Below are 21,573 nucleotides of genomic sequence, written 5' to 3' on the forward strand. Positions count from 1 at the left end.
ATTCCGTCCCTGTTTCAACCAATCTAGTTCTACATGACTGATCGCGTATTTTTGACACATAAAGAGCGCATTCTTTTGTTTTAAAATAAATAATAATTCCAGTTGAATCATTTATTTAGAAGTTATTCTTGTTCAAATGTAAAGGTGAAACTTTCAGTTGCTCCAATCGCCATCGTTGAAAGTTGTATTGCTTTTCACATATTCGACACCTTTGAAGGCGGTTTATGTACTTGGTGCTATTTTGGATATGATATTGATTTCCATGAAAGTATCATGGAAGCGCTTCCCAGTGTGGGATCACAGTTTACTTTCAATAAATAGAAGCGAGCCCGTTTTTGACGTTGACAAATGATCTACACAGAGCAAGAAACATTTAGAGATGACTTTGATGGGTTCCAAGCGAAAACGTGGCCAGGTGAAAAGGGTTTAGCCAGGTTCACTGGACACATGACAAGGTTGTCTCCAGCTGGAGCTTGTGAAGGGAGATAGTAGATAGATAGCCTGCCATTTGAATTTGATGGTCTTTGAGGAGATGTACAGGGAGGGTGTATTCATCGTGGAGCTAAAATAGATAAATAAATGAGTATACAAAATACTGAAATTTTTCAGAAAAAAATTCGAATGATTATTTTCTATGTCGGTGTGGTTAAAAACCTCACCCAAAAATAAAACATATCTCCGACAAATGTGCAAGTTTCCAGAGTTTCGGGCTTCGGCGCAAACGTCTCCATGTTTAAATAATCAACCCGTGTGAACAATTGTTTAAAATGATCAAGTACCTGCAGTTCAACAGGTCGATTGTTAAATATTATGCAGCGAATTCACGTGCAACGTGGTTCGGTGCTTGGAAACCTTTCTCCATTGTCTTTATATCATTGCACAGGAAAGCAACATGCACTCTCAACTTTGAATGTAAACTCTGCACACGACATGCTGTTTTTTTTAAAGGCAAGGTAGAGGAAATGCTTCGAGCATTGCTGTTTTTACGTTGTACATATATTTTGAGCGTTAAAGACATTTGCAGAAGTTGAAGGGAGTGGGCGGAATTATGACTCAGGAAGAGAAACGGAGGTATAAATTAGGATTAAAAAAAATACGCTTGTTTTACGATCGAACCTTGCTGGGTTGCTGTCAGGATCTGCATATTTAGCACTGTCTTGATGCGGGCGGTGGCTCCAGAGGATCATCTCCAGGGGGCCTTAATTAACAAGCTGTCAGCAAACTGCAACTCCCATCAAAAAGCTTCTTCCCAAAAGCAAACCCGCTCACAAATTTCAGGTGTAATTCAAAAAAGACTCATTTTCTGGGCGAAGTAAACTTACTGGCACTAAAGTTATTTTGCTGGTTTTAAAAAAAAATCACAGCAAAATACATTTTGAAATTGAAGTATTTATTTTCAATTTAAGGGCTATTTATATTTCAATGATATTAAATTCCAATCAACCACAACTCGCTTAGTAGAAAGCTTTCGGAAAATGCAGCGATAGTTAAATTTTCGACAACGATCAGTAATAGTAGCAAATGGCATGAATGTAAGCCACACATTATATAAACTATATAAATATAGCCTTAAATATGAAAACACGACGTGCTGTAAAAATACTAAATAAACAGAGAGCATGAAGGATACAAATGGAATTAAGATGCCGAAAGTGAATAAACCATAAAAGCAATTGTAAAATAACAATATATATTTAACAATAGATCTATGACCCCTGGAACAGGCTCAGAGAAATATGTATTTTCAATGCATGTATTATGTAATATATCTGTATAAGTATTATCATTTGTATGTGTATCATAAACTAGAGAAACGACTTCAAATTGTACACACATTACATGCTTATATAAAGATAAGCTAGATAACGTGTTTGTTATAACATTTGGGAAGTGGAAAGTGGTTTGTTTGTGTCCCTCTAAGAATATAATTGCAAACTCCGAATATTTTTTATCATGTTAATGGAAAGATCTGTGGACACGGTAATTTTACCGCAGCACTGCTTTGCGCTGTCCATGGTGCTAATCGTTGGGTATTTCGTACTTAACATTGCAGGCAATGAACAAATGTTCGAGTCCTTTTCCTCACTTTCAAGACAAATTCCACATGGTGTAATCTCTTTCTGCACAGTACACAGTCTAATTCCGGTGAAGTTTTCTGTTTCCGAAATCTGACAGAATATTGAACGTTGTTTCGTGTATTATATCATATAGTTTGTTCCTCATTTTTGGCCTAAAACCTATTTGCTTGAGTCGTAATGCAGTTTCTCCTCGCGTGCCACGATAAAACAGTGTCTTCTAATATGTTTTCTAACCATATATTTAATGTTCCTTTCTCGGGGGAAGTTTTCCTTAATTTTCCACTGAATAGTATTTATGATCGATTCCCTCATCCAACAGTTTAGACAATCATAATATTATAAAACATTGAATTACTTTGAATTACATTATAGTGCATAACTCAAACCTTGTGACTGGGGGAGGATTGTGCATCTATCTTAAATCATTGCCGTGAAAATATATTTATCAGAAGTTATTTTCCATGCAGAATGTATAACTAGTAAACTGCATAATGTAATGGATAGCACAAATTATAAAGAGAGCGTTCCACGCACTCATTCCTTACTCGGACAATGGGCACACTTAAACTTTCCTTTGCAAAATAGGGTTCATTCGCTCGAGAGCAGCAATGGAACAATTTTGATGGACATTGAGCCAACTCTCACATACTATATATTTAAATCATTTTATTTAATATCCACGTTTATATATGATATATACATACATACATACTTAGAACTCAAATTTACCATCTACATTTTTGCATATAGATCGGTGTGAAATAAGAGTAAATGAAAACAACTATAATATTTTATACGGGGTTATCAATACAGGTAATGTGGCAAAACTTCATTCTTGCTGACGAATCATCCTGTTTTACAATACGTGGCAAATGGAAATGAAGATAAAAATGTTTGGCATTTAATTAAAATATTTATTTGTTTTACGATGAATAGTAGCTTTTTCATTTTGACCGCACCTCACTAAAGTCTATTGGACCAGGAGGCACCGGAGACGGAAAATGAATCTTATTGGGGTAGCTGTCCAGCTCCCAGTCTCCATCGCTTCTTTTTGGTTCCGCGTGAAATTTCCTTCTCTCGTGACCCATGCAAAATAAGTCTGAGCAATATTTGTGCAAATACTATGGCTTTCCAAAATACAAAACTTGTTTTTTTTTAAAAAAAAACCCTCTAAAATTATAGTTTAAAATGCACGCTTTAAAAATAACCGCACCTGTACACCAAAACATGATGGACACATATGGATATTTTAACATAGTTTGTAATTCGGCCATCCACGTGACTTGAACAAGATGTCCATTTTTAACTGATTCTGTTTACAAAGTACAGAGCCAGTAGTTCGTAAAATATTGATGTATACATGATAGAACATAACTATTAGAGCCACCGTTGTAGGGTTAACATCAGAGACTCTGGATGCGACGAAACTAAATCACTTTAATCCCTTTGATTTGAAATGGAATTTATTTCAATGGTTTGGTTATTGGTTACCAATTTGTTATTGGTATCTGTGGTGCTTTGAAGACTGAATTAATAGCGTATGGTCCATATTTAAATTCCGTTCTGTTCAGCACAGTGGAAAGAAAGTAATTTAGCGTACATAAAGAACATTGGGAAACTTTTTCTCTGCTTCAGCGTGAGATAAAGGCGACCTGAATTAGTGTCAGTGAACAGCAACAAGGTAGAAGCTCTGTAGAAAATCAGAGTACTGGCACCGAGACAAAATCCTCCCCGCTCAGGTGAGAACAAAACTACAGGAGATGGAAGAGAGGCGACGGTGGAGCTAATTAACAAGTCTGGAGTGCATTCTCGAGTAAGGCGCTGGCAAACACCTGAGCTCCAAGGGAAACTGATATGGGCTGATAGTTGGTGAGGTGGGGGAAGGGATGGTGTTGACAGGAGAGATAAGAACAGCAGGAAGCACTAGCCCAGACGTTTACAAACAAGTGACCTTCCAGGGCATTTTGTGTCTACCTGTACAGGAACAGCTTGGAACAAACAAATGTATTTTGGTTAAAGATGTTATGTCATATTCGACAATTCTTCTTTTGCCAAATGACAACCGCAATGTCGAACAATGTGCACTTTCTGTGCATTTTGTTCATATAAATGTAACTTTACTTACAGCTCAGATAATGGCATAATCTGATATGAAATTAAAACGATTACTTTATGAATTGGTGGATCATGTGCAAACCTCCTTAAATTTGGTAATTTGGTATTTGTCATGAACACCCATATTGATAGGATTGTGGCATAATATTTGCAGATATAACCCGAAGGATCGTTTTGAAAATATCTTAAACTGGCCTTCTGTAGATAACTCTCAAATGGTAAGAACAGTCGTTGATCAACTGGTAAAAGTTCATCAAGTGGTTCAGAAGTCTGACACAAGTCGTTACGCAAGCATAGAGGGAATGATTTGTCGATATTTATTTATTTTCTGTAGAAATTAAAGTTTGCATAGGCATTCAAATTAAATTTGAGATGCTAGGCAATAACTGAGAATTATGCCCGGTAAGTGTGTGTGTGTGTGTGTGTGTGTGTGTGTGCGTGTGCGTGCGTGTGTGTGTGTATGTGTGGTGTGTATGAGTGAGTGACTGTGTTTTTGTTGTGTGAATGTCTGTGGTGTACGAGCGTGTGTGTGTGTCTGTGTGGTGCATGAGTGAGTGTGTGTATTTTTGTGGTGTGTGTGGGTGCGTATGTGTGCGTGTGTGGGAGGGGGTGTGTGCGGTGTATGAGCGAATGTGTGTGTGGTATGAGTGCGTTTTTGTGGTGTGAGTGTACGCATGTGTGTGTTTGAATAGGCGTATGTCTGTGTGGTGCATGAGTGAGTGTGTGTATTTTTGTGGTGTGTGTGTGTTTTTGTGGTGTGTGTGTGTATGTGTGTGTGTGTGTGAGAGAGAGAGAGATGGGTGCGGAGAAGAGATCGATCTCATTATTGAAATGAACCGATTGAAGTCGAAAAGTAGAATATGAAAACAACTAACTTTTCGCCGTGTCCGCTATTTATTCCTCAAATAGTTTTCTAAAGTTAAAGTATATTTAAAGTTGATTTTCTGTAGATGATGGTGGCAATGGTTACCGTAGGTGACAGCTAGTCTTCAAAATGTTTTATGCGCATTCTTACTCTTTTAACATTTGTTATATCAGTGCAATGTTTTATTTCACAATACAGAACCTAGGTTTTCTTTGGTAATAGCGCATTATAATTTTTATATCTCAATATTAAAATAAATGTTTTTAAAAAAAGCGACTTTAAAAATCTCAAAGTATCTTCTACAGTACCCATTTTAACTTTTGCGAGTTGATAGAAAAATAAACACGAGCTGTTTATCGATACTGTATGAAGTTAAAGCGTATTTTGACAATATTGATTTAAAATGATACTATTTCCCCAACATTTAAATGATATTCAAAAACAGGCATATTTTTATTTTCAGTAAGTAAACAAATACCTGATTTTTGTTTGAGAATGTCTTAGAACTATGTGTAATACAGTTGATCATTAATCCAATTAGTTTTTGCGGAGCTATTTGCATTAACGGAGTGGAACGGCTTTAAACCGCGAGCTGTTTTACATGGATCGTATTTTACGGAGTTACTTTGAAGTGAAACCAAAAAGACCGAAATCCCCACGTACATTTTAATCTCTATTATTACTGACTAATAGATTTCAGTTACTAAGAAGCGATGTAAAGATTTCTACATCTCTTGAAGAGACACAAATATTCTTTTTTTCTCTGTCTCCGAGAGACAGAGAAAAAACAAATCCCTAAGAAACTTTATATAGCTTCTTAGATTTTCCTTAGCATACATGATAAAACATTGATTGTTGAAGTTTGGTGACCCATGAAATTTGGAGGTTAGTTTTCACTTCAGACTATAGCATATAATTATGCAAATAAAGAGCTGTCACTGATCTAGTGAATAAACTCACAAACACGAAGAGTGCTCGCTCTAAAAAGGTTGAATCTAAAAGGTGAATATTTCTCCGTTAAAAAAAATCCTGAACACACAAACGTTAATGTTTAAGCAGATAGGGCGATTGATTCTGGAAGATATTGTAGAACATACACCATGTTCTTCAGTAGTATCTGTCAATCAATCAGAGGTAATCTGAACAATTAAAAATGCTAAATGAAAAGTTGATTTTTTTTTCTTCCTTAAAGAAAACTCATTCAGCTTTTCATTTAGCATTTTTAATTGTTCAGATTTAAAAAAAATCCGGGTGATTTCCTGATCGATTGCTGTTTACTGCAATCCGACACCTATTTCAAACTGTGGGGTTTTCGTAAACTCGATCATTCGCACCCTGATGAGTTAGTTCGCAGATGGACAACGTCCATTAATAACTTTTACATGGTTAACAAACGTGCTTTGATTTTATACATTTTAACTACTTAGCGATTATCAACGATGTAACGTCGATCTCTGTGATTACAACTGATCATTTCCAACAAGTGATACAGACCCTGCTGTTTACATTTCACTATCGTGAACTCATGGTTACATTCTTATATCCATTGCATGGATGCAAGTGGTCAGCGGTGCAATGATAAAGTCACGCCATTATGTATGGATAACATCAGAGCTTGGAATTGCTTCGCAATTTCCAATCTATAATTAGACAGGGAGGCTTGTTAGACAGCAGCTGGTCATTTGGTTTATCGTGTTTTTGGTGTAAAAATAATTCTCCCCACGTTACTAATTTTGAAGGTTTTTTTTTCCCTCACAGAAGGAGAGTATCTGTGCTTGGTTTTACGCCATAGTCTTTGACAATCTTGTGTTCATCCCATCATATTTTCTCCAATAATGAATTAAAAACTCCCTGCTTGGCAATAAGAAAAAAAATACTGGCGGCGCATCTCTGCAGGGTTAAAGATTTTTCTTTTATTGTAATGTGTAATTGGATTCTTTAATTAGTTCCTATCTTCAGTTTTGACACCAATTTTAATAACGTGATGGCCCGACTTGACCGTTTTGAATCGTGATAGGTCAAGATGAATTATTTCACTTCAACTGATTGTAACTACGCGAGATAAGTTGTTGGGAGAAAATAATACTTTCACGGGTCCAAACAAATGTGCACGCATTAGAAGTGTGTGCACTGTGTTTCACGCACAATATACCTCGACATGAATAGTTATATCAATTCATATTCATACAAATCATTGAGTTCTGATATTTTACATTAGGCCAATAGGCTAGCATATTGGTATGAACCAAAGGTTCTCCCGCCCTCGGTTTATCGAACTCTTAGGGATTTCTGTACGATAGATCTTATTTTTTTTCAAGGAGCAAGGCTAACAATAAGGTAAGCAACCTTTTTTAAAAAAAAGTTTATTTTCTCCTGGGTTTATTTCTTCATTTCCAGAAGCAGTGTTTTCCAGCTTAAATCTGAAACTGTTTAAAAATCTGCTGTTCTATTGCCCCTTTGCCTTAATCAAAATGTAATTTTTTCAAAAAGGTGAAACAAGGCTGCTTTATTACATCTGGAAGATTGCCTATTATTGCCCATTGAGAATTCATTCTGAGATGTTAAGATGCTGAGATTGCAAGTTTGATCTGACCTTATAGACAGGTGGGAGATGTATTTCAAAATCAAAATTAGGTGGTCTTATTTTTGCATGTGAAATGGAAGCAGAATTAGAATATTGTCTTTGTTTTAACTCAAAAACAAGAACTGATCAAAATGAAACATTGCTAAAAGTGACACTTCCTTTAGCATCGAATTTTGGGTAGAAATTTCATAATTTTTCACGTTATCAATGTATCACTTCAGATCACATTATAGTTCTTCCAAGCCATCCATCCATTTTCAATTTTATGAAACGCAGTATCAAAATTTCCTGGAGATAAAATAAGTCAATTTCAAATTGTGTGAATTAAAAAAAAATCTTGAAAATACATCCTTTCCAACAAATCATACTTTGAATGTAAACTGTATTTTTTCCTCTTTTCCAGATAACTTACTAGGGTGAAAGGAAGAAAAGACACAAAGGCTTTGTTTCCTATTGCATCAAACAATGGAAAGGGATTACTAGTTTTGAAAGCAATCCTGGCAGAGGTTAAGAAATAATTGAGTCAAATGAGCTTTCATTTTAATAATCCCTACTGAAAACACTGTCTGCAAGTATCTAGCCATTTTCATTTTCAGTCCAGATATTGGACTCATCAGGTGACCTCACTCTTTCAGCATGTATCTTCGTGACTAAATTTTATTTTGCCCAGAGATAGCCATTCAGTGAAGCAACAGAATGGGATTTTTTTGATTTAGTGTATATGCTTGAATGAACTATAGTTTTAAAGTTTAATTAAGAAAAACTGTTCCGAATCTTATCCAGAATAGTATCCCAGCTACAAACTTTCCAATAAACATGAGCAACTATTTTGCAAACTCAGAAGAGGATTGATGGTATGAATCCTCTGATCCTCCAGTGAACATGTCAGTAATGACTGGCAAATTTATCATCTGATAATTCCCATTCACATATTATACTTCAGTAATCAACTTCCTAGTTAATTCAACTGGGAAAGTAAAAAAAAAACCCAAAACTTTGCTCTTTATGCAACAAACTACAATTTGAAGAGCAAATTTCAACCAAAAGATATTTCTGGGATAGAAACCAAGATAAATCATTATTCTAATGTTATACTAATCACTTGAATCTGGTATTACTATCTTTTAGATCTTGCCTTCACAATTACGATTATTTAATCCATTCAAAGATTGTCATGCCGGATGTCAATAAATTATTCTGCATTCAATTTGAAGATTTTTAATTAATGAACCATGGACTGAAACTAAAGGTGATAAAAACCTTTATTTTGATTCAGATATTTATTTCAACATTGTCATTTGAAACTAAAATGCTTTAAAATCAGAGCTATCAATACAGCTAGATAAAAACAAGGGTTGATATATATATATATATATATATATGCACTGGAGAACACAACTTTTCATTTTAGTGCTTCAGTAATGGATTTGAAAACTATCAAAAATAAAAATCACAGTTCTGCTTTAAAGATTCCTGGTTTGAAAATTCATTTTTCTTTAGATTTTTCCTCTACTGCCCCCATTTACAATTGCATGAAAATCTCCTATTCATTTAATGCTGTCAGTCATCCTAAGCTTTCATCTTGTTGAAGTTATTTCTTTCCTTTATGATAGTTTTATGAAAGTAAGCATGTGGAATTTCAAAATCCAACGAGTTACATTTGCTTTTACAAATATAACAGCTTAACATCAAAATAAAGGGAATATGCAATGCAGTAAATTGCCTAAGTCAATAAGTGAAGGATTTTTTATAGATACCAAACTTTTACATTTGTCTTACTAATAATAAAATTAAATGCATTCAAAGTTACAAATATTTCATTATCCATTTCTGCCTCTTCTCAATTGTAGATGCAATAAGAATAAAATTGATTTGTATGAAGAATAATACATAAGTTAACACCATCAATTCAAATGCCTAAATTTGAGGTTAATCTGGTTCATTTTTCAATTTTCTCATTTCAACTCCAAGTACACCTAAAGAATAAAGTGATATGTGGGGGTAGGTGAGCAGGTAATAGGGCACACGTTCAGTTGGGAGTAGGGACGAGTGTCATTTGGCAGAAAGTGCTGGAAATGTCAAATGACTGTAAAGTCCAATCATAGCTCCAGCAACAAACCTCCTAACCTGTCTCAATGGGAGTGAGCTACGCATGCACCAAAGCTGCTACGAATGCTTCCCCTGGGTCCTTTTTCCTATTCACACAGTCTGATGAAGCTCTTCAGCCATTCAGAACACTAGCAGCATTAGAAACCTGAACAAATCACTTGAATTAATGACTTGCACCCATTCCATATTTCTCAAACTACAAATTGTTAAATATTTAATGAAAAGAATGTATATCAATTCTCATTTTATGCTGCCCTTTTGCCTTGATTGTCTGCAATGCAGGAATTTGAATATCCTAAATAATCGACTTCCTCTTTTGTATTAGAGCATGTTCTAAATCACTCAAGAAAACTTCAATTTTCAAAAGATTAAACAAGGTAATGAGTAATTACTCCAAGGATTTTCTTAAGGATTCTAAAACACACTTTACATTAGTCAAATTCTACAGTCTTCCGTGTCCTAGATTTTAGCCAAATCCCCACACTACTTGAGAGCCAATGAATCACAGCTCTGCGAGCAAAAACTAGCAGAGTGTAAAACTGAAAAATGAACTTCCAGTTCAGATGACAAAGCAGGAACTAAACTTGCATTAATATGCAATTTCTTGTGTTCTTGCAATTTGTAACATTACTTCCTTAGGAAGCAATTTTATTTTTGCTGTAACATATGAACTATTAAAATATCTTTTTTAAAAATTTAGTTATGAGTTGCAGTTAATTGAAAAGGACAATGAAATATCACTCAAAACACAACAGCAGCAGTGCAATTTCATTTGATTTAAAATATCATATAATTTTTGCAGTCAAGGAATTAAAAGACAATTCTAAAACAAAATATCAGCAACTAGTTCAAAGAAAATGTAAACATTGTAACATGCATAGAGTGAAAACATTCATCGTGGTGTTTCATAGTGATCTGGTTTTAGAATATTTTCAGAAAACTTGCTATGGTGGCTTCCTTATTTGTACCGACTCGTCTTCAATCTAGCTTTAAAAATTAAGCTAGTCACTTAAAAGGTGTAGCATAATGTTCAAGGGGATATTAATTGGATCACATTATGGGCACAGATCTCTGGATTTAGATCTTATCTAATTAGTAGTTTTTTTTACGAGAAAGATAGCTTCACGTCATGTTGGCCAATTGACAGAAATTTACAATGATTCCAATTTACCTCACATATCTTTAAACATCCTTGAGCTTTAAGAAGTATTTCTGATTTATTTTCAAAAACAAATATACAGCTTCAGTAATATCAAGTTACTGTTAAGCACACACAAAATGTGACAGCTGGCATCACCAAAAACAACTGTCATCTTTATCGACTTAAATGCATTTGAAATCCCTTGAAAATTATGACAAGGCTTGAGTACGTGAAAGGAAAATGTTGAGTAGCTGTGATTTCTGACTATTTTAAAGGCTGCTGTACATAGGCCGACAAAAGAGAAGCTGTCTCTTTAATGAAGAATAGTTGGCAGGCATTAGGACATGGGGGAAGCCAATAGCCCCATGGCATTAGCTCAGTGCGGGGCTGTGTCAGGGCAATTAGAGCCGCTCTGTGCTGCACTGTGCAGAACTGCTGTCACTCTTAATCTGCACACCGATCGGTGGCACCAAATCTGAGCTCGGGACCACAGGAAACACAACCGGCAGACCCATATTGCTTTGACAGTTGCGCTCATCTAGAAATAATGCAAAATGCTATTTAGATGTATACACCATGACCCTTAGCTCCAAAAAGAAAACAATCTAATGAGGGATTGAGGGACTGCCAGAGCAAAAAAACAAATGCAGGAAAATAGCATTTTGCTTCATAATTCTTCACTTTTCTTTCGGTTGGAGCTTCTTGTTATCACTGTTGGCTTAGATTTTGTTTCAGTGTGCTGTGCCTCTAAAGCATGAGTAAAATACTTGAAAATAGAATTAAAACTCCTCCAGGAAGTTAGCTCATGCCGTTCTGTACCTAGAAATGAGTGGAAAGGGAATACAGTTAATGACTATATCCATGGTTTACGCGATACTTTTATATACAGGTAATCTTGTTTTGTAATGGGAAAAACATTTATATTAGGACATGGCATTAAAAGAACTGTACTACTGACTTACTAGTAATATTCCTTTTGAAGGAATATGTACTCTTAATTGTAATCTATCCAGAAATAATTGTCCTGTATAAGATACATCCAGTCTAAAAGACTACTAAACAACTAGCACATGTTGGCTCTCAGAACCAAATTTATCTCAAGCATAATATTCATGATGCCTTTAGTGTGTGTTTGGTCCAGGAAAGATCCTCCGAGCTAGTGACTCCCAAGAACTTAAATTTGCTCACCCTCTCCACGTCAGCGGCTCTACTTCCTCAGGAGTTTGCGGAGGCTTGGTATGACACAGAAACCCTAGAAAATTTCTAAAGATGTATGTACTGATTGGCTGAATCAAGGTCTGGTATGGGGACAGCAATTCCCTTGAGCTTAGGTAGTGGATACACCCAGGACATCATAGGCAAAACCCTCCCCACTATCGAGAACATCTACAGGGGACACTGCTGTTGGAGAGCAGCAGCAATCATTAAGGATCCACTCCACCCAGCACATGCTCTGTTCTTGCTGCTGCCATCAGGAAAGAGGTATAGGTGCCACAAGTCTCACACCACCAGGTTCAAGAACAGCTGTTACTCCTCCATCATCAGACTCTTCAACAACAAACTCAATCCAGGCTTCATTTAAGAACTCTTACTTGTGCACTTTATTGATTTTTTAAATTCTCTCTGTATTGCACAGTTGGTTTGTGTATATTTGTTATGTGTTTACAGTTCTTTATTTGATTACATGTATACGCTGTGTACAGTTTTGTTTTTGTACTACCAATAAGTGATAATCCTGCCTCACCTGCAGCAAAAGAATCTCAGAGTTGTATGTGATGTCATGTATGTACTCTGACAATAAATCTAAAATTGGAAGAAATCTTGAAATCTGATAATATTCGTGATGGAAAGACCCTGTAGTTAATTTTCAGCAGTTTAGCCAAGTCTGAAAACTTAGAGGACATTGAAAGATGTTAACATATCAAGGCAATGTATAAACTCAAAAATGCTTTGTCATTTTATTCGATACAAGTGATTCTAAATACAAGGAACAAGCTGCTTAAATGGAGTCATTGCATATTACCAGAACCACCTTGAAGAATTCTTGGATTTGAAATTTGGAAGGGTTTACCGGTCAATGCAGGGGAGAGATATGAGTGGAGCTCACATCTCAGTCTGCCAATTTCTTAAGACCAGATAACTCATTTGATACTGGGCCCTTTTTTGCATTAATAGTCTTACTTTTGACTCCCTGTACTTATTGCAAGCAGCGGTGCACCCCAAAACAGAACTAAATTAGAACAAACCATTCCCTTTTCATCCTTTATTAGATTCTTGGTCCATGACTCACTGTGAAACACTAAATCCTGATCCAAGCATAAAATGGCTTGTAATTATCAGCTTTTAGTGCTTGCACGTGAAATTTGATCATTACACAGACGTTTCATCTCGAGACAGAAGCATATTTTCAAAGTCTAATTACTTTTGTGTAAAACAAAGGATTTTCATAACTGTTCTCTGTTTTGTTTACTACGAATGGCCCAATAAATGATTAAATAGGCTGTGACACAAAGATTAACAAATAGAGTAATTTTATCAGTAGTTTACAGGAATCCTGGTTCAATTATAATCCTGATGAAACATCATATTTATGGGAAAACTGATTTTGCATTTATTAATATTCAACTATTTTAAAAAATGCATTACTGTGCCTTATTTCTCAGTATATTTCTCAGAATATACTTTCAATTCATCATATTGGTGAAAATAGAAGTGTAGGTCATGATTTAAAAAAAATACTAAGTTTTGAATCTAGAAATTTTAAGAGGTAATTTAAAGGCTAGAACTGAGATCAGAATGTTCATTCCCCAACAAGAGGTGAGCACTGAATTTTCTTTCGAAAAATTAAACACTTTAGGCTGTTCAGAACAGGAACTGCCATCAAATATAAGTATTGCTCTGCCTGAGTACATTTTGTGCATTTGTGATTATTTTGAAAGTTAATTTTTCTTTAACATAATGTCATCAACTATTTGACTGTCGATAACCCTGATTTTAACCAATGAACATTAGTATTTCTCTAAGGGAAATCTTTCATAGGTACTGGACTATTGGTCAAAGTTCTGGACCATTGACTGAGCCATGAATTTGAATTTGATTACACCACATGCAGCTCAAAATATAAATTTGAATAATTCGGGCAGCACGGTTGGCGTGGTGGTTAGGGCAACACCATTACAGTGCCAGCGATCAGGCCCGGGGTTTGAATCCTGTGAGGAGTTCATACGTTCTCCCCATGTTTGCATGGGTCTTTCCCAGGGGCTCAAGCTTCCTCCCATCATTCGAAACATGCCGAAGGTGTAGGTTAATTGGACCGAAATGGCCTATTACCGTGTTATGTCTAAATTTAAAATTAAACCTACTTCCAGTAAAGGTAAATCCAGAATTGTTTAAGAGCCGATCTAGTTGACTGATGTCCATCAGGGAAGGAATTCAGCCATTCTTAGCAGGCCTAGCCAAAATGTTACTCCAGGTCCACCAATTTTATTATTTCTGAAACTGCCTTCTTAGATCAGAGGTAATTAGAGATGGGCAATTAACGATAGCATTGTCTGTGACATTTACATCCTGTATGTGAAAGGGAAGCAAATACTGACCTGATCATAACAATATTCAGTTTTTTAAAAATATTTTTTGGAATAGTCTAGGTATTGTTTAGATTGGATGTTCAAGTTAAAATACAGAACTTTGGCTGAAGGTCAGCTCTCTGTAGGTTACAATGTGCGAGGTATGGTTAGAGACAAATCAAGTTGCCCCATCAATTAAGGTGGTAAAAAACTAAACCAAAGCGATGTGATGCGCGTCATTTCTTGTGAACAGATGTTGGACTGCATAAGGTCTGGCTTGGAAAAATGCTCAACAAGTGTCACTTAGCAGCGGAACGTGATTCTGTCTATTGCTTGCAGGTGTGATACAGGATATACATGTCACGGGCTCAGTGCTTGAAAAATCAAAGCAGGTTTTCCAAGTGATTCGTCTGCATGATCAATCACTAATCAGACCAGGGTTTATCCAATAGTTTTTTTTTAACCAAACACAGACCACATGTAACTGGTAATTTTGAAACAAAAATTACACAGCATATCAAGAAAGGAACAACAGAAAGGTGTTGCTTAAAACTAATAAGTGCATGACATTGGGGCGGTTAGTGCATTGCCGTTACAGCACCAGCGATCGGCACTGGGATTCAATCCCGCACCGTCTGTAAGGAGTTTGTACATCCTCCCTGTGTCTGCGTGGGTTTTCCCTGGGGCTCTAGTTTCCTTCCACCATTTAAAATGTACTGGGGTATAGGTTCATTGTTCAATGCTGGAGAAACTCAGCTGGTCAAGCAGTATCCTTTATATAGCAAAGGTAAAACTACATAACTTGACGTTTTGGGCTTGAGCCCTTAATCAACGTATGGAGAATGTCGGCAGACGTCTGAACAAAAGGTTAATTGGGTGTAATTGGGTGGCATGGGCTTGTGGGCCGAAAGGCCCTATTACCGTGCTGCACATCTGAATTTAAAAAAAATCTATTGATACTGAATAGAGCAATTACAGAAATATGAATCAGAAAGCGATGACATAATAATTCAAGCAGGCCAGAATTGCTGCTTAAATACCAATGTTTAAAACCAAAATGATAAGCCTGCAAAACCAAACGCCATTCAAAATGCTTTTGAAGACTAACAAATGCTGCCATACAATGGTTGGATTAAATCTCAAATTTACTGAGCTCTTCATCTCAAATTGACAATTGCAAGGATTTTAGAGTTGGTGCAGGACTAGTAAGTGGAGGAAATTGGGAAAATCAGAAGAGGTGTCCATGAGCCATTCCCACAGTTGGTTCAAAGGGCAGTCTTGAAAGAGATCCAGGGACAGGTTGTTGTGGCTGACTTTTGGCTCTGGAAATGAGTCAATGAGTAAAATGCACAGTTTAATTTCAGAAGCAGAAGAAAAAAATTGTACAAGCATTGCATTGGATAATTGAAAGAATATTCAAAGGAGTTATTCTGATATTAGATTAGATGTAAAATCAAAATAAAAGATACTGATAGTTATTGGCTAACTAGGTTTCAAGAAATAAATATTTAACATATTAACAGATAATATTAAGCATGGAATGATAAATAAACTACAAGGGACCTATTAGTTCTAAATTGTTAATGCCTGGGTTTACTATGCCAATACTGTTCCAAATCCAGATACAAATAAAATATCTCCATAATCAACTGCATACAATCGGCTAACAATAATTACTGCCTGTTCTTCATCCGGAATAATTATTATTTAACGATAACATAGAGTACAGAAGAGTTGAACTGAAATTCATAGTTAAATGCAAATCTAAACCTAAAACCTCTGCCTAAGATAAATAATGTTGATTTTAAAAAGATACCCAAGAGTGACTTAGAAAGAAATGCGCTGTAGTTAATCTGTGTATTCAGCCAATCATTAACAACTGTTTTGAGATATACTTTTGTGATCATGACGTCAGAGAGTCACACAGTGTGGAACCAAGCCCTTCAGCTCATCATGCCCACACCAACCAAAATGAACCACTTAGACCAGTCCTTCCTACCTGTGTTTGGTCGATATCCCTCTAAATCTATCCTATTCATGCATCGATTTTTCTTAAACCTGAGAAACGTACCTGTCTAAACCATCTCCTCTGACACCCATTCCATACTCTCACCAGCCGCTGAGTAAAATAGTGGTGTTTTCCATCATTTAAAGTGTGGATAATATTAGTATTTGCTTCTAATTATTCTTAGGCATTCATTACTTGCTACATAAAACAGTTTTCATTTTGAGACGCCACAATGTGTCATTTTAAAATATTACTGAATCTTAGTAAACCAGAAAAATAGTATTCCTGCACATCCTTAATCTGAGTTTCACTTTTGAAAGCTCATTTGTACTTTTTGAAAAACATTAATTAGTTGGAGGTATTTTAAACAGTATGACTTTTTCTAAAATTTCTTTGTTTGGTATATTTCTATTAGTTAATATTTGGAGATCAATGATAAATGTCCCACAGATTATCTCTTTTTATCATATTTAAAGAAAATATTTGTATCTTGCAATTTTTCAGTGATGCCAAATACCATTAATCACAAAAATATGAAAATACTACAATTCAACAGGAGGTTTGTACTTTCTAATACTGCCCTTATAATTATGGAGTTCTCTGGGCGATATTAACAGAAATGACCAGACAACAAAACAAATTAAATATGAAGTTAAGGTCATTAAAGCATTATTTAAAAAAAACATACAGGCAATTTAAAATAGCAGTATGAAAAAATAATGGTCAACATCTCCGAAGAATTATACATTTATCTAGTGATGGTCATTTCATTACATCAGAAGCAAGATTCCAACTGAACTATAAGTAAGAAAAAAATTATAACAAGGATAATATTTCAAAATCATCTGTGGGAGGTAACCTCTCAGTCTTATTGCTAAAAATGAAGAATAATATTGAAATAATTTTTAAAATTTCTGTATGCATAAAAAGGCTTTTTGTGAAATTGACTGCACATACTCTAGGTTCAGAAAGCAATATTTGCATGCTATACTTTTCCTTCTGTTTCAAGTCACCCACCCTCAGGGTTACATATTTTATGATTTTACTGTTCTACAAACATCCATACATTGATGGTGCATGTGTTGACCTGCTGTTTATTAAATTGACCTCTTGCTAGCCCATATTAATGAACAGTGCTAAAAAAGAAAAAGGAGGAGCAGTCCAAGTACTTAGAATTTTATGGGCACTATTGGTCACTGCCTTTGGTCAATCTCAATATAATATCTGAGTTAATCAACCTGCATAATTAATCTCTGCTAGTTTTCAAAATGTGATCATTCTTTAACTTATATAGTTCATTCAAATTATTTATAATTTATATCTAATTTGAAGCTCCCTAGATTTTTTTCTCTTTGGAGAGTAGAACATTCAAGCTTTTCCTGCCTTCGCAGATTGGCAGCAAACTGGTACTCTAAAATCATCATGGATCAAGTTATGATCATTCCAGCTGAACTTAACATGAAAAATGTCTCCCAGGAGTTTGGAATGCACAAGATGCAGTCATGTAAACAGACAGACTTATTGCATTAAAGTCAATCACATTGTGGGTTGCTTTTATATCACCAGTAAAAAGACTTTGGAAAAGGACTCAGGAAAAGATTTAACAAAAATATATGAATTTATGGTGTTGTAAATATTATGTTACTAACAATTATGAAAAATGTAGCAATATATTTTTGAGTATATTTTCACTTCAATAATCCTGGAAACATATTTACTCCTGCCTTCTAATAGAACTCATTTCTGGAGTATATTTGTTTATTATTACAGTAGCCTTTCAAAAAGATCAATAATTTAATGGGGTAGTTTGGATTCTCCAATTAGGTAATTAATTTTCATAAAAGGTAGTAGCCAATTGATTTGCATAAAATACTAAGAAATCAAGAAACTAAATTCTATAACCACTGCATGACCATTTCATCAGCTTGCTTTAAATCCTATGACTGCAGGGTCTGGGCCCAAGATGGCAGTGTCTGTGTTCAGCAGTGGCCTCAAGTGGTTGAAAACTCCAGGGGAGCAGTGGATTAGTGGAGAGCACCAGAAATGGGGAGCTCAACCACCCCTCAAGAAGGAGAAGCTTCATCCAGTTTGAGGCCTAATACCTTACTTCTTATATTACTTAGAAGGAAGATCTCTGGATTTTTTTGGTATGTTGCTTTTTGTGATTTTATTTAATACCTGATTTAGATCTTCCCAAAACTTTTTCACTTTCTCACATGCCCAAATTGCATGTACTGTTGTTCCCATTTCCTTCTTACAGTGAAAACATCTATCTGATACTGTTGGGTCCCATTTATTTAACTTTTGGGGTGTGGTAACCAATTATATTGTATCATGCGTAACCTTGTGTTTATTGTATTTCTCATAGTTCCGGAGCATAACTTTTCCCTTATTTCATTTTTTATCTTTATGTTTAGATCTTTTTCCCACTTTTGTTTGGGTTTATAGCTTATTTCATCATTTTCTTTCTCTTGCAGTTTGATGTACATGTTCGTTATAAATCTTTTTATTATCATTGTGTCTGTAATCACATATTCAAAGCTGCTTCCTTCTGGTAACCTCAGCCTGCTTCCCAATTTGTCCATCAAGTAGGTTTTCAGTTGGTGGTATGCAAAGATTGTACCATGAGTTATTCCATATTTGTACTTAATTTGTTCAAATGATAATAAATTATTTCCCAAAAGACAATTTTCTATTCTTTTAATTCCTTTTCTCTCCCATTCTCTAAAGGAAAGATTATCTATTGTGAAATCAATCTATTAGTTGATTTTGCATCAATAATAATTTTGGTCGTTGGTAATTTGTTTTTTTTTTCCTTTCTACGTGAATCTTCTTCCATATATTGAGTAAATGATGCAGTACTGGTGAACTTCTATATTGCACCAGTTTTTCATCCCACTTATAAAGTATATGTTCCGGTAGCTTCTCCCCTATTTTATCTAGTTCTATCTTAGCTGTAGCAAAAAAATGTATAGTGTCAACTTGGAAATCAGAAGAAAGCCTGAGAGTACAGCAATGGTACATGGAAATGAACGAATGTATTCCGTTGGAAAAAAATAACATATAATTATAAAAATAAAGTCACATTATTTGAACAAATTTGGGAACGGTACATGGAACACAACAGAGAGGGCCTACTGCGGACCTCCACCCCCTAAAATGATAGAATGAGAAGAAGACGAAATGAACTGATCCAGTGTGTAAAAGTAGATGACACAATTTTCTTGTTTATTTTGATTGTGTGATGACGTTGTTTAATGGTTTTATTGCATTGTATATGTTGAACGTTTAATGGGTTTGGGGGGGGTGGGAAAGGGGGAGGGAAGGGAGGGGGGGAAAAGGGGAGAAAATGACACTGTATATATTCAAGAGGGAAATGTTTGTGTGTATTTTGATTAATATGGTTCATAGTGTGAAAAATTAAAAAAATTAAAAAAAAGGAGAGGCAGAGGAGACGACCCTGAGCTGGTGACCACGATGAGGGGTTCTGCTGCTGAAGGACACAAGGCATCAAGCTTCTGGTGACTTGCAGCCACTTATTGCTGGTGATTTTAGCTTAGAGGACTCATACCAGGCTGCGGGCTGCTGGAGACTGGGCTTATGAGAACCAAGTATCAGAACTGGGATTCGAGAGGATGCTGAGGGCAAAGAGAGTTCCCGAAGGGCCCTGGGTGTTGAAGGCTTCCTCATCGTGTCAGAGGTTTCGATCTGAGCAAGGGTTGCTCGATGGTTTGAACTGAACTAGAGTCTGTACGGCTGTGGAGACTCCTGGGGTTGTGTGGGGGGGGGGGGGGGGGTGGGGGGGTTGCTCTTTTGCTTCGAAATTGCCTTTCGTCTGCCATCAAAGAAGTCTGGCATTAGCATTGTCTGGTGCCCCTTACAGTCTGAGAAAGAGAAGCAAAAGAGCAACCCCCCCACCCCACCCCCCCCAACAACCCCAGGAGTCTCCACAGCCGTGTAATATTACATTTATTTATTACATGACAATAAATAGTATCTTTGTCTGTATTTAGGTCCATCCAAACCATTGATTTTCAAAACTTTTCTTTCCTCTCACATACCATTTTAAGCAATGCCTATGCCATTGGTGCTCTGTGATTAGTAAGGGATTGCTGAAGGTGGTATGTGAGTGGAAAGAAAATGTTTGAAAACCACAGTTTTAATTGTACCTAATTGACTCGTTATGGGCACAGTTTCAAAAGTAATGGGCCAGTAACAATTGGGTCTAGAGCAGTGATTCTCAACCTTTTTTTCCCCCCTCACATATCACTTTAAGCAATCCCTTACTAATCACAGAGCACTGATGGCAAAGGGATTACTAAAGTTGTATGTGAGTGGAAATAAAAAGTTTGAAAACCACTGAAAACAGTCTTTTAGACTTTAAGTTCAGATGCATATGATTAATATATTTAGGAAAAACTAACTGAAAAAAAACCATAGGACTTAGTAAGGATTTTTACATGTGATCTCAATGTGATCATTTACCACAAGAGTGCCAGATGTAAACTCTCTGAATACCACCCCATAGTTTCAGAATGCACACTTGTAGTGAGCTCTGCAATTAATACATATAATTGTATGTCCACTCTAGCCTGCTCTACCCAGCTATTGCCTTTATTTGACCTTAAAAAAATCACTGAAGCTGAAATGGATCTGAGAGATAATTCAAGGTATTTAATGAGCACTTGGTGAGAAGGGTAATAGATAAGTTGATATCAATTTCAAGTTTACTGAATACCTGGGACTCTTATCACTTCTCACTTTCTCATGCTCACGTGAAATGGCAACCACACAAGGATGTATACCAAAGGATATAAACAGCAGATAAGTTGATGCCTCTTTTAACATGAAAGGACAACTTGTATCAGGTTGAAGCTAAACAGTGAGGAATCAATTAACCAGAGGATAAATCTCCTCAGGGACAATTTTCTAAATGTAAATAAAAAGGAAGTTTCACTTAGTGAACATAAGCCGGAACACTGAGGGTGGTACAGACTCCAAAATCTCATATTGTTTCGCTTCAGTGCTGATAATAATACACTTGATATGCAAAGCTGGAGAGCGAGGTTTCTGCCAGAAATATACAATGATGAAGTCACTGCTTTGG

At 35.9% G+C, this 21,573-nt stretch overlaps 2 protein-coding genes across 8 annotated transcripts in view; one reads left to right on the forward strand and one right to left on the reverse strand.

The window, feature by feature from the left end:
- The window catches only part of nr2f1a (nuclear receptor subfamily 2, group F, member 1a), a 34,359-nt gene extending 21,324 nt beyond the window's left edge, over nt 1–13,035 (forward strand). Inside the window, exon 4 of the mRNA XM_069891444.1 lies at nt 8,046–13,035. Within this exon, the coding sequence (XP_069747545.1) occupies nt 8,046–8,057 (12 nt within the window). The 3' untranslated portion in view covers nt 8,058–13,035. The remainder of the gene's footprint in view (nt 1–8,045) is intronic.
- arb2a (ARB2 cotranscriptional regulator A) overlaps nt 1–21,573 on the reverse strand; it is a 502,663-nt gene that overhangs the window by 2,641 nt on the left and 478,449 nt on the right. For 2 of the 7 annotated variants that reach the window (XM_069891469.1, XM_069891461.1), the window contains exon 11: nt 8,920–11,711. The exons of 1 other annotated variant lie outside the window; for it this stretch is intronic. In XM_069891469.1, coding sequence (XP_069747570.1) covers nt 11,560–11,711 — 152 coding nt within the window. In that variant the 3' untranslated portion in view covers nt 8,920–11,559. Of the gene's footprint in view, nt 1–8,919; nt 11,712–12,636; nt 12,785–15,628; nt 15,781–21,573 lie in introns of those variants that run through there. 4 more of the 7 variants (XR_011342262.1, XR_011342261.1, XR_011342259.1 and 1 more) reach the window with 4 other exon arrangements.

This window comes from Narcine bancroftii, chromosome 1 (assembly GCF_036971445.1).
Source record: "Narcine bancroftii isolate sNarBan1 chromosome 1, sNarBan1.hap1, whole genome shotgun sequence".
NCBI classification, from domain to species: domain Eukaryota; kingdom Metazoa; phylum Chordata; class Chondrichthyes; order Torpediniformes; family Narcinidae; genus Narcine; species Narcine bancroftii.